Source organism: Embiotoca jacksoni, unplaced genomic scaffold, assembly GCF_022577435.1.
Source record: "Embiotoca jacksoni isolate LCO1_2020_lvr unplaced genomic scaffold, fEmbJac1.0.p SCAF_4, whole genome shotgun sequence".
Taxonomy (NCBI): domain Eukaryota; kingdom Metazoa; phylum Chordata; class Actinopteri; family Embiotocidae; genus Embiotoca; species Embiotoca jacksoni.
In genome coordinates, this window is record NW_027185392.1 from 3,738,573 (window position 1) to 3,765,787 (window position 27,215).

General features: G+C 41.1%; 1 protein-coding gene across 8 annotated transcripts in view; it reads right to left on the reverse strand.

The window, feature by feature from the left end:
* Positions 1–3,973: 3,973 nt before the first annotated feature.
* Positions 3,974–27,215, reverse strand: part of pnpla6 (patatin-like phospholipase domain containing 6) — a 31,030-nt gene continuing 7,788 nt past the window's right edge. For 2 of the 8 annotated variants that reach the window (XM_069168484.1, XM_069168485.1), the window contains exons 4-36: positions 26,982–27,069; positions 26,788–26,870; positions 26,573–26,664; positions 26,303–26,443; positions 26,032–26,191; positions 25,609–25,689; positions 25,056–25,184; positions 24,766–24,846; positions 23,624–23,759; positions 23,412–23,483; positions 22,260–22,360; positions 21,795–21,974; positions 20,783–20,860; positions 20,400–20,605; positions 20,068–20,199; positions 19,801–19,924; positions 19,378–19,491; positions 19,230–19,305; positions 18,992–19,141; positions 18,788–18,851; positions 18,331–18,499; positions 18,000–18,182; positions 17,753–17,874; positions 17,305–17,461; positions 16,996–17,112; positions 16,795–16,864; positions 13,219–13,335; positions 9,135–9,283; positions 8,764–8,916; positions 7,502–7,618; positions 7,281–7,368; positions 6,795–6,940; positions 3,974–5,940 (exon numbers count right to left, since the gene is read on the reverse strand). In XM_069168484.1, coding sequence (XP_069024585.1) covers positions 5,866–5,940; positions 6,795–6,940; positions 7,281–7,368; positions 7,502–7,618; positions 8,764–8,916; positions 9,135–9,283; positions 13,219–13,335; positions 16,795–16,864; positions 16,996–17,112; positions 17,305–17,461; positions 17,753–17,874; positions 18,000–18,182; positions 18,331–18,499; positions 18,788–18,851; positions 18,992–19,141; positions 19,230–19,305; positions 19,378–19,491; positions 19,801–19,924; positions 20,068–20,199; positions 20,400–20,605; positions 20,783–20,860; positions 21,795–21,974; positions 22,260–22,360; positions 23,412–23,483; positions 23,624–23,759; positions 24,766–24,846; positions 25,056–25,184; positions 25,609–25,689; positions 26,032–26,191; positions 26,303–26,443; positions 26,573–26,664; positions 26,788–26,870; positions 26,982–27,069 — 3,951 coding nt within the window. In that variant the 3' untranslated portion in view covers positions 3,974–5,865. The other 6 variants (XM_069168486.1, XM_069168487.1, XM_069168489.1 and 3 more) reach the window with 6 other exon arrangements.

Genomic DNA, 27,215 nt, shown 5'->3' on the forward strand with positions numbered 1-27,215 from the left:
TCACAAATTGTCATACACACACAATTGCGTGCAGAGTCTTATTTGTTGTGTAGTACCCACTCACCGGAGTCATCACTCACTAATGTGTGTAATTAGGGCTCTTTGATCAGGCCGGATGAGTACTCATTAAATACACGGGGTATTAATACAGGAGATGTCGTAGCCATTTGCTGTGTGTGGTGAGTGAAAGAGAGGGTTCACGAACGCATTTACGGATGTATGTTCAATGCAGCTCAAAGACTGAAGAGAAATTGTCAGAACATGCAAAGAAATATGCTCCTCCAGGATCATTGTTAAGACACAGGGCCTAGCTCCTCCGACAGTGTTTCATAATATTGAGGGATTATCCGCAGATATGTAAATCTCATGGCAGAACCATTTAATACTGTGTGTTTTTGGATGAAACACTAAGTATAAAGCTGCAATTAAGATGCTTAAAAGTTGGAATTTGACACATTTAAGTTCAGAATTTAAAAAAAAAAAAGCTGTCGCAATGCAGCACACTTTTCTAGGTCTTTTACGCCTGGATTGTAATTCAAACAAGGAAACAATATTACATCAGGGGGAAATTTTTGTATGCACACTGTGGGTGTTGGCATCAAACAGCAAGAGCTTCTCTGTGCACTCCATTTTACAACGGTGCGTGATAATCAAACATCATGCAACCAAAGTAGCCAAAAGATGACAGGTTTTCATTACAGACATTATCATTATTATGTTCTCAAATGGAAAAAACTGATGCTATTACCATCATTCAACCTACGTGAACCCAACGATAAACCCAACGATAAACCCAAACACCTCAGCTTGCCCCTCTTGAATTTCATTCAGAGGCTCAGACAAAACCCCAATTGAAGAAAAGTGCAGATTGCTCAGTAAGTCACTAAATTCTCCAGATGACAGCATGCATTGATTTGCATCTGGTTATATTGATGAAGCATCAGTTATGGATGAAAAACCCTGTAATGCCTGGGAATGCTTGATTTACAATCACACACACTAAATACTGGAACATTAATCATCCTGGTTTTTCACCCACTGCTTCAGGAGTCAACTCATTAACTCAGATTTAAAGGGAAAATTCTGCTTTCGGTTTCAGTATTCTCTACTGTGCAATATATGCTTTATATAAAATGATTTGTGATTCATCCAATAATAGAATAATTTACACATGGTGTAGTCATATGACAATAATTCCTTTGTGTTATTTTTAGTCAAGCTAGCAGCTTTTCATCCGGTGCCATTATCAGGTCAAAATCTGATTTGTCAAATAACTTAGTTTGATTTAACCAACTGCCTACAAAACATTTTGTATCATCTTCAGTTGTTGTTTTTTAGTGATGATTAGAAATCAGTAGCATGGCAACACCAAAAACTACCATTACCTCCTGTGCAAAACATCACTAGCGGGGCTACAAATGGAAGTATGGCTACAGCTGAAAGGTAGACGCTGGACATAGGGTTGTGAAAGACATGCAATGGTGGTTCCAAGGGTGCAGATGATCATCAAAACATTATAAAAGACCCTCTGGTTCAACAGCAAATGCCATGACAGTCGGATCAGAACATGCTGAGATATGCAGAGCTGCTGGATCTCCAGTCTAACCGAGTGACCTCACAGCAGGGTTCATAGTCGGGTTAAAATCTTCCTCTCTGTGGTTGTCAGCGCTTCATTGCGAGGTTCAGCTCGGTACATGCGCTACAACTTAAAATTACTTTATACAATAAACATAGATGCAATAATAACCTTTGTGTCTGATTTTTTTTTTTTGTCGTTTCATATCTTGTATGCAGGTGTCAAACGCATTTAGGCGTGTTCATGCGATACTGCCGAGAGTTTCAAGGCGACAGGGTTCGAAATTGCTTCTACTTTCTGTTGACTTTGTCATCGACTGCCATTCAGGCGCAAAATTAACAAATCTGCATTCAGCATCTCCCTGCTCTAATATTTAAGCTCAGTTAAACCTGGTAAAATTAGAAGGTGGAACTGGCTTTCACAATGTTATTTCCTTATCTCAACAGGAACTTTACACCCAGCCTTGTCTCTTACCGCACATTTCAGAGCCAAAGTCCCAGCATGCTTAAAGAATCATTAGACTGATAATTGGACAGACTAGCAAGGCTATCATTGCTTCTAATTCTTACAGAGCAGACTCTCATCTTTTTAATCACACAGGACAGATGACTAATTTTTGATAGTTGGGGTTAGGTAGCCACCTCTGAACAACCTGACATTGATCATTAGAAGATCACTCATGAATCCCAGAGGTGAAACAAGTGTGAAGAGCCTCTAATGATAAAAAAAGAATTGCTATTATTACGTTCGGTAGGTTAGTCAGTCATTACTCTAAGAAAACACAGTGGAGTCATTCAGTCACTCAAGAAATTTTCAAATATTAAAAAATGCAAAATGAATAAAACAATTTTAAAAGGATACTTACTCCTATTATGTGTAAGAAATATAATCTGGTAACATGGAACTGTAAGTGTAGCAACATGACGGTGAGAAAATACAAGGTCAGCAGTGTCTCGTGGTGATGTCAGTTTAGTTGCTTTACCGTCAGGACTAGTCATATATATTACCTTACGTGTAACAGTTGACCTTGACATAAGGACATTTTAAAGAATGTATTGATTTATTTGTCAACAAATATACCTTCTACTGTGAAGCATTGGTGGAGAATGTAAAGCTGACATCATATATTATATGATCATACTCCTGAACAACTCCGTAAAGTGTCATTCTCCATTCATTAACATGTTCAGACATTCTCGGCTTTGATATCAATTATCTTCAAAAAAAAATAGTTCGCCCAAAGCAAAACAAATACTTGTTTTTTCCCCCGGAGTTTTCAGCTGCAGCTAATTACTCTTAATCAGTGAATTAAATTAGCTTTCTTATTACGGAGGTTAAATAATTTTTGATGCGGCTTTAAGACGGGGGATAAATGAAATAAAAGGCCACACAACTCATGAAATGACTCATTTCCTAATAAAAATTTGATCCACAGAATTGTGTTTACCCCAGTCAGGTTTGCATGGGGGTAAACTGGAAGTTCGCCGGCATGAAGTCATGTGTGCACGCTCTACTTTCCAGATTGCATTTGTCCTGTCAGAGCAGGAATGTTTCACCAGACAACAGATGAAAAAAATTCAATACACTGTGAAATACAGAGAGAAATGATCCGATGCCGACTGACTTCATCAGCATTTTTGGAACTTGAGGGCTTGATTGCAATGGATGTTTATTTATATGTAAAAGTTCTGCACTGTAGGTTGAATCTTAAGATAGACACCTATTTCAGATTCCTACATGAATACGTATTTAACAAGCATACTATATTACACCTGTCTTGGATGTCTGACACGAGGACTTGTAAGTTGCAGTTCCAAACCCTGACGTTGCAGTGACATCATAATGTGTATAAGGTGTTGGTTGGTCGAATAAAGTGTTATGTTTAATCAAGGTCCATTTAAATTGGCTGAACCTTCTATTTAACACGTTAGGGGAAAATACATAAATGAAGGCAGCACCCACTGAAATAGAGAGCAATGCTGCCTCCATCTGGTGTAGGACAGCAAGTACTGCAGTGTTTCAAAGCCACAAGGCATCCAAATTATCTTCAAACTAAAACTACAAACTGTAAAGAATGCAGTCTTTAACTTATACTTTACTAGTGTGAACTTGAGCATATTTCACAGTAAGAATGACTTCAAATCATCCTGTTTTCAAAATGAAATAAGACCTCTGTGGAGTTTTTGTACCACTGAAAAACTTCAGATATTTTTCCTGTGTGGAAAAACAAACATCAGTGCTGTGAACCAACTACTGGTGCCAACTGCACCCACAAATAAGTGTCTACTGATTTGCAAACATATTAGTAAAAGGACTGCATCCAGCTTGGAAATAAAAACCAGTGAATGTCATGAGACGCATGTAATGAAGAAAACAAAACAAAAAAAATACACATAACAGGATGCATATTATGTTTATTTCCCAATATGCATATTAAATTATAACCTGTGGTTACTCCTTAGATTCCCTTGGCATATCAAGGTGGATGGCAATTATTAAACCAAACATCTTCTGAGCAAGGAATATTTCAAATGTTTCAGTGCAAAACCGCTAAAGCCAAGTTTGTTAAAATAAGACATCATCACCCCCCCCCCCCCCAATTTAAAAAGCCATGAGTTAACACGTATAAATAAAAGGAAAAAGAAGCAAGTCTGGCAACTGTTCATAACAACAGATTGATGTTAAGAGAACAAACGCCCTGTTTTAAGTGTAGTTCCTTTGTTTTGCAGCAAAGCATCAACTTACAAATTTCCACCTCATATACATATATGAATATTAACATTGTGTATATTATAATATAATCTTGTTACAATTTCTACAAGAGGTCCATATGAATTAAGTGTTACACGAGGTGAATTTCTGCCCGTTAGAGGTGTCTGATTACTCGGGATTTCTGCGTATTACTCAGTCAAAATAACTGATTTGTTGACAGTAAATTATTGGCATGTTTTTTTTTTTGGGAGATTATTGTACCTTTACAGTCTGAGATACACTCTCACTTACACCTTTATATCCACTAGCAGAGGACAACCTTTTTTTCATGAATGTCAAGTTATACGCAGGAACCCTGAGTACTGTCTGTGTGTGTGTGTGTGTGTGTGTGTGTGTGTGTGCGTGTGATCTTGTGCGAGCAGAGGCAGGCACACACCCGTTTGTTGTGTAGTGTCGGTGAGATGATGGCTCCGCGGTCATGTTCGCTCCGAGCGGGTCGAACACCGGTTGAGAAGGCATCGTCTTCATCGGTCATCGTCTCAAACAAAACAACTAAAAACACAACAAATTCAAGCACACAGACACGATGTCATCCACTCGCGGAAATCCTCTCATTCACCCCGAATTTCCAACACGCATTCTGTCCACCCTCTGATCGGTTTAGCCAACCAATAGTTCACCCTATTGTACGGAAATTATAAATAAATCAACTCAAAATAACACTTTTCTCACTGATCCATCGCTTTCCTTCTCTACACACTTTTATCTCATAATTGTATTGTTTTAAACCCCCACTTTAGCTTTCTACACTATTCATCAACGTCTCTCTCTCTCTCTCTCTCTCTAAATATCTCCTCATTTTATTTTCTCCTCGTCCTTCTTCCTAAACTTGGTCCAACCTCTGTTAATTCAACAAGTCCACTTTGGCGTCTACATGAACATCCGGTCCTCCTGCGTTGCCTACCTCACCCCCCGGAAAGCTAAACTTACATAACCGTTAGTAACTACAAATCTTCTGTCCGCCGTTCTTACTTTCTTTTCAGTGTCCCGCTACCATTTCAACAAATCACAGCTTTGCACGTCTGCATCAGACGCTCCCGCTCACACACGGGTAACATTCACGCACATAAACGAGGGAAGCTGTACCGACGTTAAAGAACGTACATAAAGATTCAGAGATGCAGATGGGACATGCAGGTGATTTGAATTGTTGGATTTGTAGTTTAAGTCAGTCTTTTGTTGTGGAAGAGATTCTGGCAAACGGGTTCGGTTTGATGTGTCGGTGAGAATAAAGACACCGGGCAGGAGGAAACCTTCAAAGCCTGTTCTTACTTGAAACTGTAATTATCAAGAAGAAGCCACCTGATGGGGAAAAAAAAAAAAAAAAAAAAAAAAAAAAGATTCAACGGCTTAGAAGACAAAAAGGGGTTCCCCCTCCAGAAAACAGAAAAACAGTACTTCAGAGTTTCAGGGGCTTCAAGGGCTGAGTGTGACATCCATGTCTCTAGCCTTGACAATTTATGGACCCAGAAGTTGAGACCCTTGTTCTTGTCCTACTACTCCTCCGTGGCTCTCTGTCAGCAGTCCGAGACTTCAGAGGTGTTGGAGTCACTGGCGAGTTTCCTGCGTTGCCTCACCGATTTCTCTTCATCCTGCAGAGCATGAGGTAATGCCGTTATTACCTGCTCAGTGCAGCTGAAACTTAAGGAGGACATTTAAGTGTTCCTCTGGTGCCAAAATGTCATATTTGCACACAAGATATCAGACAGATAACAGATCGTGTTTATCCGCCTGTTTTGGAGTAAACTTTTTGATTATGATGCGAGGCCACCCGAGGTAAAAGTTTTGTTGTCATGAAAAGAATTGGGAATAAAATAACAGAGTATGTATGTTTTTTTTTTTTTTTCTATTTGCGCAGAATATTTTTGATCCAAACGAGAAAGAATATCATCAATATTCTGTTTGCTCTATCATGCACCTTCATTGTTGTACATAATGAACATTGGAGTCCTTAAATTGTGTGAAGACACATCTGGAGAGCTGTGCTTCGAAACATGAACGATATTGGCAGTTTCATTGACAAGACTCGAATCAAAGTCAATTTTTATCTGGGTTACAGAATTATTAATGCAGTGTCAATATCTGCTCGTCCTCAACAAATACCATAAAAGTAAAAAAAAACAACGACGTGATAAGTTTGTATGTCAACACTCTGAATTCCAGACCTCAGGCTCAGGCCCATTGTGTCCTTCTAAACTTTTACATATTTTTAAAAAAGCTTGAGAATATAATGTTTATAATTTCTATTAATACATATTCGTTGGTTTAGTGAGGATTCGTGACAGTAAGGCATTTTTTTTCTCTAATTGGCACCAAATTAATGAGTGTGTGTTTGTGTTAACGGAGGACCATGTCATCAAATGTACCAGTGAGGCACTCTAATGTGTAAATTAAATATTTGCGGGCAACACGGCTCTACAAACACTGCTTTTGTGTGTTTACTTACAGTCTGAAAAACTCCATTCTGTCCCCACTCTCCGGGGGAGTGGTCATCAGCGTCCTCTGCCTCGTCCTCATCTTCCTCCCCTTCTTCCTCTCTCACCGTGTCCATCCCGTCCTCCTCGTACTCCGTCAGACAGTCTGACTCCTCCGCTGAATAGAAAGATTTAGAGGAGATATTACAGACAGAATTTATGGTGTGACTGATCCACCCGCTTTATATAGCAGCCATAAAGTATCCGGGACATCTCCTGCTGTATTTCAATAAAAAGGAGCTGGTGAAAGACAAACCGTTATTTATTACACTGATTAAATCTCGAAGGGGAGCTGCACATCGAGTGAATGACTGTAACAAGGAGTTAACGTGGGCAGGCTCTGTGCTAAAGGCCACAATATTTTATACACAGCCATAAAGCTAACTTAATATGGTTTAAAAGCAGGAGAATAACATATTTCAACCACTATAAAAGGAATTCTTGAAGCGATCTTTCACCTTCTGCAGCTACGTAGCTTTGGACCGGCTCTATCCGGGATACAATCTCTGCAAGGTCAGTGAAGTCAGCTCCTGGACACGTGCAGGACTAAGAGGCAAGAAGTTAACAATATTATAACGAATTCAAGTAATAACGTTGATGGTGAACATGTATGATATACATCAACCATATTACATGTATGGTCTAAGTGTGTGTGTGTGTGTGCGCGCGCTCCTCTCACGTCGGTTCTCTTGCTGTCTTTGTAGTCGGCCGAACGGTGGTCCTTCAGCATGTTCTCGATGATGTCACCTCGAGCCCAGCCGGTGAACAATAACTTGCCGTGCTGGTAGCCCACATCCTGAATTACACAGTGGTTTAAACAGAAGCACAAAGTGTTTGTAACTTGGGTAGATGCATGTTCAGAGGAAATACTTCTCACTCTGATTGTGACTCTGATAAATACCGTCAGCAGTGAAGCACTTACTTATAGCACTTTGAAGTTTGGCTTTCTTGAAGAAAATTGTACTTTCTTGATTGTTGTTGTTGTTCTGAATTTGTACCCTCGTGGTTGAAATGCACTTATTGTAATTCGCTTCGGATAAAAGCATCAGCTAAATGAAATGTAATAATGTAATGAAGCCGGGCCCAGAGAGCTGACAGAACCCACAGAAGAATTTCAGGACAGGTTCTTCTGAACTCAAACTGCTTCACATAGTCTTCAAAGCAACAATTCATCAACATAACCAGAATCAGTGCTGACTGTGATAGCTACATATTCCACCTTCCCACCTTGTATATGATTCAGTCTATTTGTATGTATCTTTATTTATTTTTATTGAAACGTTTCAAACCTATATGTTTTATCAAAAATAAATATTATGTCTACATTCAACGGTGGCTGGATATTCACCCTTTTCCACCACTGATGCTGGCTCAGCTTGACTCCACTCTTGACTGTTGTTGGTTTTACATCAGGCAAAAGTTTTGGATTGTACCTGGTACTTTACAGTATGTGGTATCACCTATGTTGAGGCTCCAAGTGAGCTGCCGCAATGAACAGGTGACGTGAAAACACTGCACGCGAAACAGTCATCCTTCACAAACCGGTCTCTGTTAACTAGCCAAGCAACATTAGTGGCTGACATTTTTTTTTTTATATTCCTTGGACTACCCGGTTAATTAACCCGCAAAACCACAACGTGGTTAGCTGAGGAGGACGCTGGTTGCAGATTAACGGATTAAGCCACTGTGTGTGTGGCGTTGAAAATGATTTAAGGGAAGTTTTATGCAACGTCACTGTAGTGAAATAGAAGACGCATAAGAGAGCTGCCGTCTGCAGTGGAAAACGAAATCCAGAAAAGTACCTGGTACCGAAAGGCGAGTCGAGCCGTTACTGGCAGTGGAAAAGGGTTTATGGTCATAAAAAGCGATTTCAAAAGCAATTTCTTGCTCACACATATGCACCCTATTTCTAAATAATTAATGTAATAATAATGAACTCACATAGATCTCATCAAACTTGCCAAAGTCCATGGTCTTGAAGCGGTCGATGGGGGGTCTGATGTACTCGCAGTAGGCGCTCTTCTTCACCACCTCTAACTGCCGCACACAGGACACATAGGCCAACCGGGACTGGATCTCTGCCATGTCCGGCACCTGCAGAGGTGGGCAGCATGAGCATCACATTAGACCACAGGCTAACAGAATCCACTACTGGCAATCCTAAAAAAAAACCATACTGTTCTCTGCTCATCGCACAGCAGAACAATCAATACCACGTATCGATCAGATGCAATGAAATGTAGTGTTCTATATTTGAAGTAGCTGAGTCATCAATAGTTACCGAGGCCTTGTGCTGCAAACCTGTACTGTACCTTTACTTTCTCTGCCCAGGGATTGATCCGTTTCCACAGCAACCACCAGCCCGACAGGCAGTCACCATAGTTACAGAGGTCAGTCTCATCTTGGCTACCCACGTCGATGGCAATGACTGTTCTGGCACCCATGTTCCTTGCAATGTCCGCTGTTGGGTGTTTAACACCAGGATTCACACACACGCACACAGACGCACAAACACGACATGACAAAAACCAGCAGCACAGATGATAAGAGAATGAATCCCGTGTTATTAAGCTTGTTTCAGGATAATCTCAACTTCTTTAAAACATTCATTTTTGGAGACAGAATGTTCCAACAGACTTACACCACAAAAACACACAGTTTTAAGATGCATTTATGGCCAATTAGCGACATAGAACGCTCCAATTCAAAAAAGAAAACCGTATACTTTCCTGGCTAGCGAGCACAGGGCCTGAGGTCATGACCTTTCTCATTGACTAGTTAGTGTAAAAAAGAGCCTTGCGGCATTTTTGTGGTGTTGAGCCTATTCGAAGACAGAAATAAGAAAACATCCCACAAGCCCAAAGCACTGATCCAATGTGCCAAGAACAACTATAAAAGCAGCTGATGGCGGACGGACTCTTCAGGGAGAAGGCAGAGTAATACAATTCAGAAATAAAGGATGTCGATTTCACAAGGCTCCCTTTTGCTGGATCAATCTTTGAGCCCAGAATGCACCATATTTCACAAACCTCAGAAAAGAGCATCGCCTGGGACACAATGACACATAGTTCCCATAACAAACAGAGTAATGCAAAAGAACGGTCTGCAACTTTGTGAAATATGGCTGTTTCATCAGTACAGAGTATATTCGATATCATAACTACACAGACTCTGGGGAGTTTTCATCTGCGCATCATAATAAAAGCTAAAAATAGCTTATGTCTTACTTCAGTTTTACTTTTTACACAAACATTACAGGAATATGTACATTTGGTTTGGGGCAGTTTTGAATACTTTGAGGTAATTCAAATATAGTTAATGGTGCGCAGACAAAATAAAAGCTCCTCCCCTCAGTCTAAACACACACACACTGCACATTTTTTTCTTTTGGTTGAAAAGAAGGTAAATAGTGATTTTTTTTTTTTTTTTTTTTTTTTTTTTTTAAATTGTGGTAAATAGAATTGTGGGGCTCTGCAATATGGTTGAAATCAGTATCACAAAATAAATGATGACATGAAATACAACAAATCACCTCGAAAAATCAAGCTAATAGTGTTCCACTATTGTGCTTTACATGAGACCAACATGTAAAACTTCAACAAACAGTTGTGCTTTAAATTAATACTGGCCAGAAATAATGAATTTGGACAGAATGATAACATGATATGACCATATTACCAGCCCTACAAAAAAAAAAAGGCTCATCTTTACCATAAGAGGAATCAGATTTTAATCTTAAAACAGACTGGTGTTTTATGGCATAAAAAAAAAAAAAAAAAAAAGCAAAAATCACACTATAGTTTTAATGTCAGAAGCTATGTTGTTTTCCCCCAACAAATGTTATACTGGTGGTGACCCATTTCCCCTTTTTTTTTTAATTCTATACCTATGGGACACCAGGCGGTTTGACAGACAAATACATTCCTCCTGTTCAATTCTGTGTTTCTTAGTTTGAGAAATAACCTTTTCTTTATATACAATTGAATCCATTCTCAGTATAAATGCTGACTTTTCCCCATCGAGTAAACCAGAATATTTTAAAGTTTGATTAAATAATACACACTCATGGATAATCACTATTTTTTTCAGTTTAATGAATTGATCTAATTTGTCTCATGAGATGGATTAATCAATGATCTGAACTGGTTCAATATTCAGATGAGGAAAACTCGGCACCAGCACTGAACTTCTCTCCGTCGGTGTAAGCCCTACTTACTTACCAAGCGTCTACATATTATCAACTTGATTAACCCACCCCATAAAAAGCATCCCCATCCATCACACCACCTTCCCCCTCCACCGGGAGACAGGATGTGATGTAGGCAGACATTGAGGATGGTACAGTACGCTGGTTGGGCGGGTGGGGTTGGGCAGGGGTGGGGGTTGGGGTTGGGGGGTTACCACCTGTACTTGCCTGGCAGGTTGTTGATGTAGCCACCGTCCATTAGCAAGTTGCCATCTTTGGGGTCGCAGAGAGGCGGCAGGTACCCCGAGAGGGTCATGCTTGCCCGTACATAGCGCCACAGAGAGCCTGGCACACCAGGGAGGGAGGGAGGGAAGGAGGGAGGGAGGAGGGAGGCGTAAGGGGGTGAGGGGGAGGGGGAATAACATCTCAATAACGTTTGCTATACGTTTCAGATTAGTGTCGACACAGACCGCAATCCAAACACCAGAGGGAAGTCGGACAAAAAGAAGGTCGCCGATTCCCTGCAAAGGCCAGGACTGTAGTTCTGCTCACCTTTAGACTCTGTTGTACACCACTGAAAACCTCATTACCTCGCACACACACACCCTGAGTGACTTGTGCAGCAGGTAAAAAAGTAAATGGCAACCATCACAGAGAGCCAAGGTAGTTAAAATCTCCAAACTATGTCCCAACAACAGCGCTTTGTTGCAGGTGATGATTTGGTTTTGCTCCTTTATCAAGTTATTATAGTAACATCTGATTATAATTAACTGATCTGAAGTAGTAAAAAAAAAAAAAATGTGTAGCTGACTTACTTTGATTGTCAACGTGTCTAGAGAAGGAGCAGCAGCAGATGTTGAAGTGACAATGTTTGGAGATCTTTCACAGTGAACATGGCAGGGAAGCTACCAGCCTATCCAGTCCTGCAGTACAGGTCAGTGGCAGCAGGGGGCAGGAGCAGGCCGGGCGCTGCATGGGTTGGAAGGATAAGGAGCACCGCAGACAAAAGCGAGGGGTGCAACTGTGCATGGAGTATATGTGAATGCTGAGGCAGAATTATCTCATTGAAACAAGACTTTAAGGGAACGACCACCTGCACATTACCAGTTCTTCACATTTCTTAGCTGTACTACACATGTAAGGGCTGTATTCAGTTTGAACAGGAGGCTATAATATGCAACACAAGGATCCAGAACATATTCTCAAAAAATTCAAAATAAAAAAGTAATGCATGCCATCAATATATATTTATGAAAAAAACATATAGATGGGTTCTCTGTATCTAACACTGGCATGCACATAAGAGCAAGCAAAGCCAGGGGAGAAGACAGCAGCTTGGAAAGGAGTGACTGAACATGTTCCTGTGTAGGGTAGAGATGATTGAAATGAAACAGAAGCAGGACACCCTCTGGGGAAACAAGCTGCACAGCAAGGAGGCGTTTAGACCCACCGAAACGCACAGTGACCCACAGCGACAGCAGGCTGATGTGATGTTGACATGGCGCGGCCTTTCACCGTCTCCAGTGAAGCACAAATATCACTTTCAACACAATCAGCTTTCCTTCCATCAAAACACAAAGTAGAGTCTGTTTTCTGTGCCTGACCTCAAGTTTGACTCGCATCACAAAGTGTAGCCATCTGCAATTCACGACTGCTTTTATAAAGACTACCTAAATAAAAGCACGTACGGTGGTGCAGGACGACATCAGTTTTTACAAGCCACATCCGGAACGTTAAAAAAGGGGAAGTTTTTCGAAAATATGTGTTGCCAGAAGAAGCCTGATGATCATGCATCTCTCTATGACCCTCAGATGTCCAAACATGCACGGGCAAAACATCACATCCAACAAATAAAGTGAAGGTGGCACCGAGCCAGCTGAAGAAAGTGTGTTGTCTGAGTGAATAACAAGCCAATGGGAGAGAGGATAAGATTTGCTTTCGGTAATTATTCAGTAATACATGATGCACTAATTGTATCAATTTTAAGATACATGTGGGATTAAGTCTTTCCTTCCAAACCATGGGCTCCCAATGTCCACCTGGTTGAGGTGGGGTTAGTTACGAGTGAGAACTCGGGAGGGAGACGAGAGAAGAGGAGGGTAGCCGAGTGGTTGTTTGTCGACTTAGGGATGGGGGGGAGAGGGGGGAGGTCGGTAGGTGGGGGGGGGGGGGGGGGGATGGTGGTGGTGAGCGGGTGTTTATAATCTGACCTGGGACATTGTTAACATAGCAACCATCCACAAGCAAGTGGCCATCCTTGGGGTCGCACAGGGGAGGTAAATAGGGGGTGTAGGAGGCGCTGGCTCTAACATAGCGCCAGACGCAACCTGTCGGGAAATGGAGATGGAGAAGGAGGAACACATCAAATATGGGCCCGGACTCCACGTCACAGATGGAAATAGAGAGAGAGAGAGAGAGAGAAGGACAGAGAGAGAAACAGAGAAGAAGAGTGCGGAAAAAGAAAAGGAGGAACAAAGAGAGAGAAATGGCTGCAACACAGTGAAGAGGAATGCAACAGGCTGCAAGGAGCAAAACAGAGGGGGAATATAATCTCAACCAAATTACTTACTCAGGCCTGTGGTTTTAAAAAAAAAAATTCTAAATGAGGCCAGTTTCATACAAAAGCCTACTCAAGGACTGCCTCCACAACCAATCAAATTCAACTATTCGAAGGCAAAGAAATACGAAGCTTTGTTCCGAGTAATAATACCAAAACACGTTCGGAACAATATAATTGAGGTTAAGTTTCATTAAAAGCTGTTGTTGATGTAAATATCAACCAAAAAAGGAGAATGAATGACAACACGTGTATGCAAACTTGATTTGTCAAAAAACAGTCTCTTTGTTGTGTTGATTAAACATTAAAAATAGTATTAAGGCTGTTAGAGGACTGGTTCAACAAGCAGGGCAGGAGGGAGGTGAGCGGAGAGAGAAAAACTGAGCGAAGGGCAGAAAGAGGGAGAAAATGTGAGACAGAGACAGAAACAGAGGAGACGAAAGACAGACAGAAACAGAGAGAGACCATCACTTTCACAGTGCTGGGGCTTCAACTAAATTCTCCAAACTGTGGAATGAGGACAAAACTGCGAAATAAATTAGGTTTTACAGGAAAGGTTTTCTGTTTGGGTTCTGGCACGTTTTAAATCTCAGTCTTGAGTCTCTCTCACTGGACAGAACCAAAGAAAGTGACACAAACCCAGGACACTCTGTACCTTACAGTACACCCATCAAAATGGCATTCAATTATTATTCCCTTTCAATGACTGGCATCGAAGTGACATATTCCAGAGACCACTGAGCTAGAAATGTTTGACAACAGCAAACCAGAAAACTACAGAAAGCACAGAATGGAGGTAAAGGAGTGAGGGAAGCAACATGGGATGTCATTAAATGGACGGGGAGGGAAAAGGCAAGGTGAAGTGTTCTGGATCCTACATGTTGACATGGACATAAGGGCGGGGGATTCAGCATTTTAAGGTCAGCGACTACACGGGTTATTTTTTCTATGGCGTCACCTATAAAAGGGCATCTCTGTGATGTCTCTATGTCGAGAAAGACTTGACATACGGGTCATATCTAGGAATTAATCTGTGAGTTTTAGACACAAATGTGATGGACACAGAACAATGAGTAAGCTTCATCAATTTAGCATATGGAAAGAAAGAAAGAAAGAAAGAAAGAAAGAAAGAAAGAAAGAAAGAAAGAAAGAAAGAAAGAAAGAAAGAGAGAAAGAGAGAGAGAAAGAAAGAGAGAAAGAAAGAAAGAGAGAGAAAGAAAGAAAGAAAGAAAGAAAGAAAGAAAGAAAGGAGTAAAAGTAAAAGAAGCAGATGATGGGGACGATGAAACAGGGAGAAGGCTTTGCGCCAGCAGTTAGTTCATACACATGCCAAGATGCAAACGTTAGCATTCAGTGTTTCCCTGCAGGACTCAGGCCTGAAAACCCATAAACTCCTCAAATCCAACAATTTAAAACATTGACTTGACGATGAAACTAGCAACTTCTTAATGTGATTTACAATACTGTAAATTACAAGTTCGCTTTATATTGGCACAGAAAACTGTCAATGGATTTGTGGGGTTTATGGGGGGAGCATTTTAGGCTACAGAGAACTACTTTAGCTAATGTTAGCGATGGTGCATTTTTATGCAAACGGAACATTTGCAGCAAATACAGATCCAAGCAGAGAAACCTAAGTGTTTTATTTTGCACGTATCTATTAAAATGACCTTGTAACTGCTTGGCAGTGGATACTCCAAACCAGATTGAAACTGGCATGTTTGTGAAGGCAAAATAACTGCAACTAAAATGAAGGAATGCACTCAGCTTTGATGAGTGCAGCGTATGTAGGCCGCCATTCAAACATTTTTAGTCCTCTAGTTCACAACATACGCTTTCTTATAATGTTTTAAATGTGAACTTAAAACTGGTTCCAGCTCGAGGTGTGCAAATGACTTGATTCAAAGACACATCTCAATGTGGACTTAGAAGATTCTGTGTTGATGCAGTGACAGAGAATAACCGCACCAAATTATAACCCAGCGTTTCCCCCATACAGAGGATCTACCTGTCGTGGCCTGCCAGGGTAGAGAGTATCACCGGAAACCAAAACATTTGAAATTTCACTCTCGTGAAATTCACCTGTTTGTGTGCTGCAGTAACAGAGTGGGGACCAGAAGCTTCTCTGTGCACAGCTGCCTCGCTAGCATCTAGCGATAGCCTGCATTTAAGGCGTTTAGGGAACACTGGTAAATTTCAACATCTGCACATAGTTTTAATTTGAGGCGTTTAGGAGACCCACGTAAATTACAGCATCTACAGATAGTCTTGAGGCATTTAAGGGACATCTGTAAATTGTAGTGTCTATCAATGGTCTGCATGCGAGGCCTTCAGGTAACATTGGTAAATTGTAGCGTCTATCCATGGTCTGCATGCGAGGCCTTCAGGTAAATATTAGGAAAATGTAATGTCTAATGTAAAGTCAGCATGTGAGACATTTAAAGGATGTCCAGAAATTATAGCAAGAGAAAATAACATAGGTCATACTTTCCCGCTCTAAACTCATTGTGTGTAACCAAACGGACGGCGAAGAATCAAACCTCTACTTCGAGCATGACTACAAGTGTCCTCCGGCTGGCGGGGACACTATTAACCAAACACACCTCCAGTTGTAGTATTTGGCCAAAGTGGAATTTGAGCACACAACAGGTTCAGTTTGATTTAGAGTATATCTGCCTCAAATCATAATCCTGAAGACATGCAGTCACTCTAGATGATGCATAAACCAGTTTAATTTGTGTGTACTGCTCCAGGTTATGTCTACAAACATAATATTTATAGACTTGTCCTATGAAGAATAAGAGACATTACATTGCCTAAAGTAACTTCTGAGGGATTGATGAGTGCAACAACATGCCACTGTATTCACTTAGGTAATAGCTTTAGCCACAGTGCCACTTTACTTCAGACTGCCTGCTTCAAGCATTCCTCACAGCTTAGTTACATTCGAAACATATTGAAGTCAAAGCCAATTTCACACATTAGTTCTCTGTCATTCAGGGCAGCATAATTGGATTAAGTTGTGTTAAATCTTGTCATTCCATTTACTGTCTACGTGTATGAACAGCATGTGTCCTATCAAATAATCCTAGTAAATGCAAAAATACTACAACATCCAAAAGTGCTGTTTTGATCTCGTACAAAACTTAAGATAACATTTAACCTATACAAATTGAAATATCAATAGAGAGGGGTCACGGTCCCTGCAGTCAGATCAGCTGTCACTCACCATCCTGATGAACACGCATGGCTGAGGCTGTGATGTCAGTGGTGACGTTGAAGTATGGCAGCCACAGGTCCTGGGGACACAGGATGTATTTCAGTGTTGTAAACTTTATCAGTATTTTCCTAATGACTGATTAAAGACATGACCTATCTGTCTTTTGGCGCATGACAGAGAAAAAAAGGATTTTGTACCGCAGTCGCTCACCTCAGCTTGTTTGTCCTGGAACACTTTATAGATGCTGGTGTTGAAGGCAGAGCCAGAGAACATGGAGGTGATAGGATAGGTAAGGTCCAGGACCGTTTTAAACACCGAATTCATTGCCTGTTAAACAACAAAATACAGATAAATCATACACAATTATGTAAAGTTAGCAAACTTTGCCCTTCAAAAAGTTGAATTGAAGTTTGCTGGGTAAAATATTATTTTTGTCATTTCAGGTAAAAAAAAAAAACTTGTTATCGGACATGAACCACAAAAGAAATGACTTGACAACGATAAAGACGTGTACTGCACCTTGGACCACTCTCTGGCTCTCTGTTTGGTTCGAACGGCACTTCTCTCCTCAGCATACAGTGCACCAATGAATGAGCCGATTGATGTCCCGCCCACTATGTCAATAGGAATCCCTGCTTCCTCCATAGCTTTCATCACACCGACATGTGAGCAGCCTCTGCATGAGGGAAAGCAAAACATTTTTTACAATAGGCAGGTACACAAGACGTCGAGTACATATACAATAAATTTAATTTAGACAAAAAAGTCCAAATCACAGAGGGTTTGAAAAAGAGGACATGGACACATTTTCCCAAAGCTGATTCTTTTCGTATATTTGGGGCACAACACAGGTGTATTTCACATTAGAAATACTTCCTTACACAAAAGGTAAACTGAAGGGTAGTTAAGGGTTGCTGAACATGTTTGTGCAGCTTTTTGTGGCTCAGATCTCATTAAACCCGCTCACCTAGCTCCGCCTCCTCCCAGCACGACAGCGATGCTGTTTCCAGTCAGGACTCGGGCCAGCCGAGAGAAATCACTGTGTCTGTCTGCTGTCTTCTCAAACACCTTCTCATACACCTCCCTCTGCTCAAACATCGAAGAGACACATGAAAATACAATAAAAGAGTAAATTGTAATTAACATGTAGCAACACAAATGGGGAACTAACTGACAGCAAACATCTCGAAATAATAAATAGGTTTGCTTCATACCAGTTTGCTGGGACTGCGTCTGGAGAAGACTCTGCGGGGACACTTGAGGTGGAGATGCCCTGAGCACCAGCTACGCATGTTAAGCCACTCGACCGTCCTGGAAGGGCCAGGTCCATCCTCTTTGTGCAGAAGGACCAGCTGCTTCAGAGCCCGGACTGCTGTGTTTTCCAACATCTGCTCCAACTGGAGAGAAAAACAGGTGCAAAGAGTTTAAGTTCAGTTGTCACCATTTCATTGCTCCCTCCTAAGTTCCATGCCTGCACACACACACACACACACACACACACACACACACACACACACACACACACACACACACACACACACATACTTCTCCCAGCGTAGGTTCCTGGTCCCCCAGGCCAACGATGAGGATGCAGTCGGCCTGGCGGATGCATCGCTGGGTCCACGGGGTCATGGTGTTGTCAGTCTGGTACAGGACAATACGATTGATGTCCTCCTGCTGGGCCAGCCAGCCGGAGAGACGATACTCATGGATACTGACAGATAGGGAATAAAAGCCGACATGAGGATGTGGAGTAGCATTTCAATTGACCGAAACAGACTGAGAGGAATGGAAAGTGACAGGGTTGAACTTAAACTAGACAAACAAATGTACTGTACTGTATGCAACAGGAACAAGGCTATGAAGAATAAAGAGATACAGTGCAGTGAGTGGAAACGATGGCCACCAATAAAGGAATTATGAAGATAATGAAAACAGGTTGTAGTTGGCTTTTGTGATGATGTAAGATTGACTGAGATGATTCTCTGATTGTCAGACTGACCTGTCCAAAGCAGAAGCACCCAGACGCTCTCTGATTATTTCACTGGTTAATAGTAGAGTAGGTCCTACAAACAGAGGCAGTACAAAAAAGTATAAATGCAAAAAACAGTAAACAAGTCCACATGACTCCAATCTGTTAACATACTGACGTAGGACGCATAGAAATTCCAAAGAAAATAAAGGACTGAAAATTGGTGGGTCTTACCAATGGCACTGAGGGCATGGCTGAGCTCCAGGTTGAAGGCGTTGATCGGCACTTCGTCACATACAGGCAGCACAGCCACAGTGGAGAGGTTGCTTGCAGGGTTGGTGACATCAGCACTTGTTGCCATACTGGGCAGACTGAAGGCTGAACCTGGAAGATAAACACAGTGTGTTAATGGAGTATGTGGGAGAAGCACGAGGCTGGAGTAAGAGCGTCGTCATCATCATCATCATCTTACCTGAGAATGGCCCACGACCCTGCTGCAGATTCCCCAGAATCTTCTGACCCAGTAGGTGGATCAACCTCGTCACCACCTAAACACAGAAATTAAACCTGAGTATTACACACTCACATCACTTCAAGTTTTCATTGACAGAGTAACTGACCTGTGGGTATCTTCTCTTGATGTTGTTCAGTGTCCCCTCGGGCAGTTTAACCAGCTCCGTGTCTCTTACAGCGTGGACAGTGGTGGCTCTTGGCTGCCTGGTCAGAGCCTCCACCTTAAAAAGTACAACCATAAGATATTATTTATGAAACTAAAAAGTGGTATGACAGCAGGGTAATAAAAGCAATAATAATAATAATAATAATAAACTGTATCATCAACATTTATAGCTGGATGATTGGGTAAGTCAGTCACTCAAAACTGTTCAAAAATATTTGTTTGAGTAAATCGTGTAGAAATGACATCCAATCCAAACTTTGTGACAATTTCATTTTCAGCTAATGTTGATAACTGTGTTTTTTTATTTTATTTATTGTTTTACAAAGGCAGAATGAGATTGAGGGGAACAGAGTCTAGTTCTCACCACACCAATGAGGTCTCCTCTACCGTATTCCCCAACCAGTTCTTTCTTTCCATTTGCCTTGCGGATGACTGAACGCAGACGTCCATTCAGAACAATGTAGGTGCAGTCTGACTGGTCATCCTGTCTATAGATGTGAAGTGGGAAAAAAAACAAGATTTTACAGTAACCAATACAAGTTAATTGTAAATGAACGGTGCCAAAAAAAAGGACAAGAAACTAAATATTTCTTTATATGTCTGTGCAAAGAAAAAGCTAATAGTAGAGTACCTGTAGAGAGCTCTGCCAGCTTCTACAGCCATCCAGTCAATAGCAAAGTCCATCTGCCTGACAAAAGCAGACATGCGGATGGCCACTGTGTGGGCTGCACTCAGCACCACACTGGGCTGCTCCCTCATGATCCTGCAGAGGGCAGCACACAACACAAAGATAGCAAATGCAGACTGTAAACCACCTTAAAATGTGGTCAAAGTAAATATAGGGGGACTATATAGATGTATAACTGCCCGTGGTGATTTTTTTAAATGTCAAATATGAAGAAAACTGTGACGTAAACTTATGACTCGCATGTTTTGCACAATAATGTTTCCCCTACGACTCACTCATAGAAATCTGACTTGGAGATCTTCAGGTAAGTGCAGTCTCGTATAGCCTTGATGGTAAAGATAAGCGGCTCTCCAGTGAGCACGGCGAGCTGGCCCACCATCTCTCCTGGGTGGGTCACAAACAAGCAGACGGCTTCCTGCTTGTTGATCATCCGCTGGTAGACATGAAGACAACCAGACAGGACAAAGTGCAGACTCACGTCCTTAAGAAGTGAAAATAAGAAGAGACAGAGGAAGCAGAATCGCGAGGTTTAGTTATGATATTTACTACAGTATCTGACGACTATACTTTCTACTGGTTTACTAATACAGCTAAAAGGATCAGAACAGATCAGTCCATTCTCAAAGAGGGGAACTCGAGCATGTCTTGTGTAAAGTACCTGGTCTCCCTGTCTTGCCAAGACGGCTCCAGCTTTTGCATGGTGCAGAGTCACTCTCCCATTTAACAAGGAAGGGTCCTGGATCAGACAAGACAGGAAGAGAAAAAGGCAAAAATATCATGAAAAGCAGTGATAAATGGAGAAGAAAAATATGACACAACAATGTGGATGAAAGGTCTCGATTCATTGCAACATTTATTTCTTCTATCATACTCTGATGTCGTTACACTAACATGATATTTTGAAAGATTAAGTGTAGCAATACCTACTCGAGGCACAGAGACGGCTGACATCATATTGCATCAAATGAATGTGTGCAACTTCCTACCATAGATTAAGTCCAGAGGTTGTTTTTTTTGTCACCTCAGCCTCAATATCAACACTTAGTTTTCTAAATGATCAGTGCAATGACATGGAAGCTAATTTGATAACATCATTCATCACAACAAAATGGAGCTCCTATTATGGCCACTGCTGGTAAGATTTGTTTTGGGATGGTGTCTTTCTTCACTTGTATTTTTAAAGACAATGAGTGACGTCATATGAAACAGACAGGAGACAATACTACACAGTAGTGGTGTTCTATATGGCATTACTCATGATCATTTTTATTATGATAAAAAACATTCATGTGGTGATAACGCAAGCTAACTTATGCACAGCAACCACAAACACGGCTGACAGTTATTAAACGTGGGAGAAGTCAGCTCCAAAAAGGGGGAGCAGCTTCAGTAATGTGGAAGTGGTTTGGTTACAAAAATTCCGATGTGCAACAAACTTTGGTTTTATTTTGACTGTTAAACTAAACTGCTTTGTTCATACTGACATTTAAACAACAACACTTATTTTAGTAAAACCGTATGTTCTTGAAATAATAAAATATATATCAGGATTTTGTCATATCCTCAAGAATAACGTTATCGCAAAAATACCCTCAAATATCGTCATATTAACCATATCGACCAACCGCTCTATACAATAACAGAACATAGAACAAAAAAGTAACGCAAACCTCAATCTTCATGAGCTTGAGAATCTCTTTCTGAGCTTCCTCAAACAGAGCAGCGCTGGATCGGTTGGATACAGGTGCAAACATATTGTCCACAACCGGCTCCTCCTCCCGATACAGGTAGATCCCTGATGGAACTTCATCTACCGTCACCTTCCTCTCACGCTGGTCCTGGGATACAGACTGTAATGATATACAAACTCGACTATGTTAAAATGGGGCTTCACTCCTGTTAAAAACAGTAAATCTGAATCCATAACAAACTATAAATTATCACTGACATATAACTTTGTTTTTTTGCAAAGTGTTTTATTGTCACACTTTTTTGCTATATACTGTGGCTCACCTTTAGTCTTTGTTATCAAATGTCACTGTCGTTGTTCCTGCAATTACCAACTTTTATGTTTGTGAATCAATAAAAAGTCAACCTTATCTCGTTTGTGTCCCAAGATTGAGCAAAGTACTGACCCGAGTAAAGGTGGGAGGAGTGTTGCCATCTTCTGCAGAGACAGAAATCCGTCCTCTTTCATATGCCATGTCAAAATCTGATCTCAGACTTTTCTGTATGCCTGTACAAACAACAAAATAATTGATCTTAAATGAAAAAAAAATTTTTGTGTTTGTAAACAACACAAAAGCTGTGAAAGCTTAATAGTCTAAATAATACAAGTGGGTCAAAATGCATTTCATATTTCAGAAAATAGGTCATCAATCTCTAATGTACAGCTTTTTTCAGAACCTTTGTATACACATATTTCCATTTGACAGCAATCTTTCTGTAAAAGTAAGTCTCAATAAACACATTTCTCTTTGAGCTATCCTGTCCAAACATCCTATAATCCTTTTTGTAAGCAACAATGCCAGAGAAGACTTGACTACTTGTATGACAGTGAACATATCTGCATTTAATCAGTGTAAACATTAGCAAGAAAACCAAGTCCTGTTGCATCTTTTCAGACTTTGATTTGTCCAGCCCAAATTCAGGCACTTAAATTATATAAATAAAAAAATCGAATTGCAAATTTTGCCAGAAGTACCTTTACTCCGAGTCTGAGGAGTTTGGATGCAGAGTTTGATACGCTCAAACAAATCAAATCTAAAGTTTGATATGATGAGTCTGGCTCTGTCTTTCCGGCCAAAGTTATGTCATACTAGACTTTCCATGTCTGACTTTGCTGCTGGGTTTCACTCTCTGTGGTAATGTGCCCTCACCTGCAAATGGTTTAGATAGTTTTACCTGCCTATTTAATTGCACTGTTGATTACGGTTTTGAAAATCCGATGTGAGTCATTGACTTCTCTTTCAATCAGCTGCGGTGAGATTACGAACTGCTCTAACCTGTTCAAAAGAAGCAAACTTAAGGAGCCTGCACCTTAAATAAAATGCTTTCACTATGACTGAGGTGGACATGCCCAAAGATAAGGACATGTAGTGTATTATACATGGATACAATATCAGGAGACCTCAGTTGAGCTGAACCCTTTGTGGTGTCATGGTCACATAATTGAACTTAAGGCATTTCAGCATTGTTTCCCCATGAGTACATTTTGAAAATAGCACAGTGTACAGGAACAAACTATCCAGTTGTAAAAGTAAAAAACAGTAAGAGAAGTCCCTCACCAGCGATGTCCACAGGCATGGAGATTGTCCTACTAAGAGTTGGAACTGTTCCATCCTTCCCTTGTTCTCCTCCTGAGAATAAATTAAATGTGCAACACTCATGAGTCAACCAAAAACAGAAATAGCAGAGGAAGAAAAAAAATCTTAAGCTTTAGTTGAACCCTTTATACAATTAAAATTCAGTTTTTTTCGAGTTAGGCTGTATGCTTTACCTGAAAGTTCACCCTTAATGGCAGCTTCCCGGTGCTCCTCAGTTACCGTCAGGCTGCCAAAGCGCTTGCCATGGCGGATAGGACTGGTGCGAGCAGGGTGGGGTGACGGAGGCGGCAGACGACAGGGCTGCATTTCCTATAAAACAAGTTTAAGTATACGGATGATGTGTGTGAGGTACATGGTTCGTTAGAGCGTGTGCTAGGAAAGTGGAAAGAAAGACACCACCTCAGCATTTAGTGACACAAATCATAATGAAAACAGTTTGAGTACGGAGCACAGTGGCGTCCAGGCCACGAGGACAGAGGCACTCGTGGTTGCTCACAGGACAAGTTAGGACTGCGTGCAATGGTTGCTTTCTCTATTGCAGTGTGGTCAGCCATCCTATCAGAAAATTGAAGCTATTTGGCTGGATTGGCTACATTCAGTGCTATTTCATAATAAAACTCTGGAGGATGTCGTGAATAATTTCAGTTCGGCCGCCTTCTGTTGTGACATCCTGCCAACCAGCTTTTCAAAAATGTTTTCAATTGCTTGTAAATTGATGTGCTGAAAACTGTCAATGGCTGACTTCCTATTTCTGAACACTGCAGTTGGTTTAAGTCCATTCTGGCACTTTTAGTTTAGCTTCAGCATTAAGTGATTACAGACGCTTCTGTAATCTTGTCTTTGTTTGAAAAAATATTGAGAAAGCTCTTTTTATTCACTAAACTTTCTGAACTGAATTGCACACATGAATGTAAATGATCTTTTGGACAGATTTCGATCTGGCCTCAAAACAACATCCCTGCTTGGAGACTGGTCTGACAGAGATGTTGAATGACATTTGTCCGATTACTGATTCAGGTAAAACAGCTGTGGTAGTGGGTGATCTTAACGCATAAAACACTTGATACTGTGGACTGTAAAATACTTCCTCACACACTGGGAAGGTGGGTGGGATTATCTGCTTATCTGGTCCACAGTTGGTTAAGATTATACCTTGGCAGTGGTTATACTGTTACCAAAGATGTTTGCATTGTTCTGCCTGGTCCACTGTGAATGTGTGTGTGTGTGTGTGTGTGTGTGTGTGTGTGTGTGTGTGTGTGTGTGTGTGTGTGTGTGTGTGTGTGTGTGTGTGTGTGTGTGTGTGTGATAAACTCACATGACTGAAGAGCTCATTGGTCAGCCCCAGATAGTTGTGCAGGGCTAAAACTGTTACTCTTTGGAGACGAACCATGATAATCTGAACAGATAAAACAGGAAATTAATCATTTGATGTGTCACATGAAAAAATACATTACTTTATCAAAACCACATCATCTCTGTAAGTGCATAGATGTCTAGCCTCCATGTAGAACTTAAACCTCTAAATATGTCCTCTAAATTAAAACTGGAATAAATATTGGAAAACAAATACAATACTGCAGAGAATTACACAAACCCACAACTCACCTGTACTACTCGCACTAGACTCTCAGGGTACTTCTCAAATATCGACAGGAAGGCATCTACAGGTAAACGGAGAACAGTGGAAACCTCTGCAGCCCGTGCTGACACTGTTTTGTAAGGCTTCTGGTGGCCCTGCACAGAAAGATCCCACAGAATACTTCACATTGTCAGAATCTAAATGTATTTAAAGAAGCTTAAAGTGGAATGATGCTTTATTATCACTACCAGCCACTAGATTTAAGACAGATTTTGAAACCATTGCAATGATATCCAATTCAAAGTTGTTGTTTTTTTAACTGAATATGAATGAGAGTCATAACCACATCAGTGGAATTGGTTTGACGAGTCATCAGGTGAATGTTAATGATGTGAGGATCAAATAATCTGCAGCAGGAAGTGGATGAGGTCCCACACAGTGACATAAAAGCACTTATCTCATGCCATTCTCCTGGAATTTGTGAAATATGTGTGTGTGTATTGGGAAAGCATTTGTGTGTGTAGGTGTGGAGTTATGTGTGCAGCTTTGTGAGTGTGGCAAGAAGTGGGCGTGACCTACTGTGATGACATCCAGAATACTGAGGAGGCTGTGGACACTGTCTCCTGGGTAAACCTCTTTCACCACACTTTCTTTGCCATCCTGGAAGACATATAAAGCAACTTGTGTTCACATGTTTTCCTAAAAACTGGAGTAGCTACACTCAGTGTCACACATAAAGATAAAACCTGCACCAATATCTCTAGCAGGACAAATATCCAATGTAATACTTATTAAACACCTCTGAAACTGTATGCTGGTTCTAAAATACATCCCTAATGATGATCTAATTCAAATATTAGTGTTAGTGAGTTGTTAGAGATTAAACTCCAATGGTTAAGCACCGAGGTAGATTTGCTCCCCTGTGTGTGTGAGCTTGCATTAAATTGTTACATGAAATTCACAGGTCAATGTGGCAAAAGTGGGACACACAAGCCTGCGTACCGATCCAGTAAGGCACAATTCTAGTTTTCCATCCTGAACCACGTAGATGCTGCTGTCGGGCTGGCCTGGCCTGAAGACGTACTCCCCTTGTTGGAACTGCAGAAACACCATGTGTTTGCAGAGCTCCAGGAAGAGGGGCTTTTCAAAGTGACCCAGCACACTGCAGTGACAGACAAAAGAAGGGGTTAGGTCACGCCTGGTTTGTAAAACTGAGCGCTGGACAGTAATTCATTCCGTCGGAGTTTAGTTGTCACACAGACGACAAACCTACCGGACATTTTTGAGCATGTAGAGCACCTCAGAGGGGAGGTGGGAGTTGGCCACATCAAATTCGGTAAGGTCCGCCTCCAGCACTGAGGGAGGGGGCTCCTTGGCCTGAAGGATCGGCACCTCCTTCTTAAAGCGCAGGATCCTACACAAAGGAGAGGCAAGGAAACAACAGGATGGAGAGATAAAAAAAGAATGAGAAGCGTGTTGTTGTCATCACATCAGTACAGTGAGGAAAGTCTTCCGGTTGTTGGGAGTGAGCTTTGTGATGTACTTTTTGGCAATGTTGAGCATCTTCTGCTTCTTCTTCAGGCGTGGCCGGGAGGAGGAGGAAGTACCCACCAGAGAAGAGGTAGACTGGGAGACCTGTCGCAGAACAGTTTTGGCTTAAGTATGGTATTATTTTTGCATTATGTACAACACTGGAAGTGAAGGAATGCCACTATACTGGCTTTTGAATGATTATTGTTTTAAAACATACACACTCACTTTACGCATGATCTTTCGCCCATAGAACATGACTTTGTCCCTCTTGCGGAAGCGGTATTTTGGTGCCTCCTGAGCTTCCAGGTCTTCAAATCAGAGTAAATGACAAATTAAGATAGAAATATATACAACTACCCTTCATGGAAATCAATAAATGTTTTCAGTGCATAAAAAAATACATCTCGACAGTTACTGACTTCGAAGCTGGATCCTCCGCAAGATGAAAAAGATGAGGATGGCGATGAGGACTATGGCGATGCCTGCACCAATCACCATCCCCACCATCTGAAGAAAGATTAAGAAAAGAGGAAGAGTCAAGGACGTGTGTACAACGAGATAAATGTAATTGTAGTTTCTTGGGTGTTTTAAATGTACTAAAAGTATTACGTAAGTAATACTTAATATTGTAGTACTATTGAACCTACTTATGC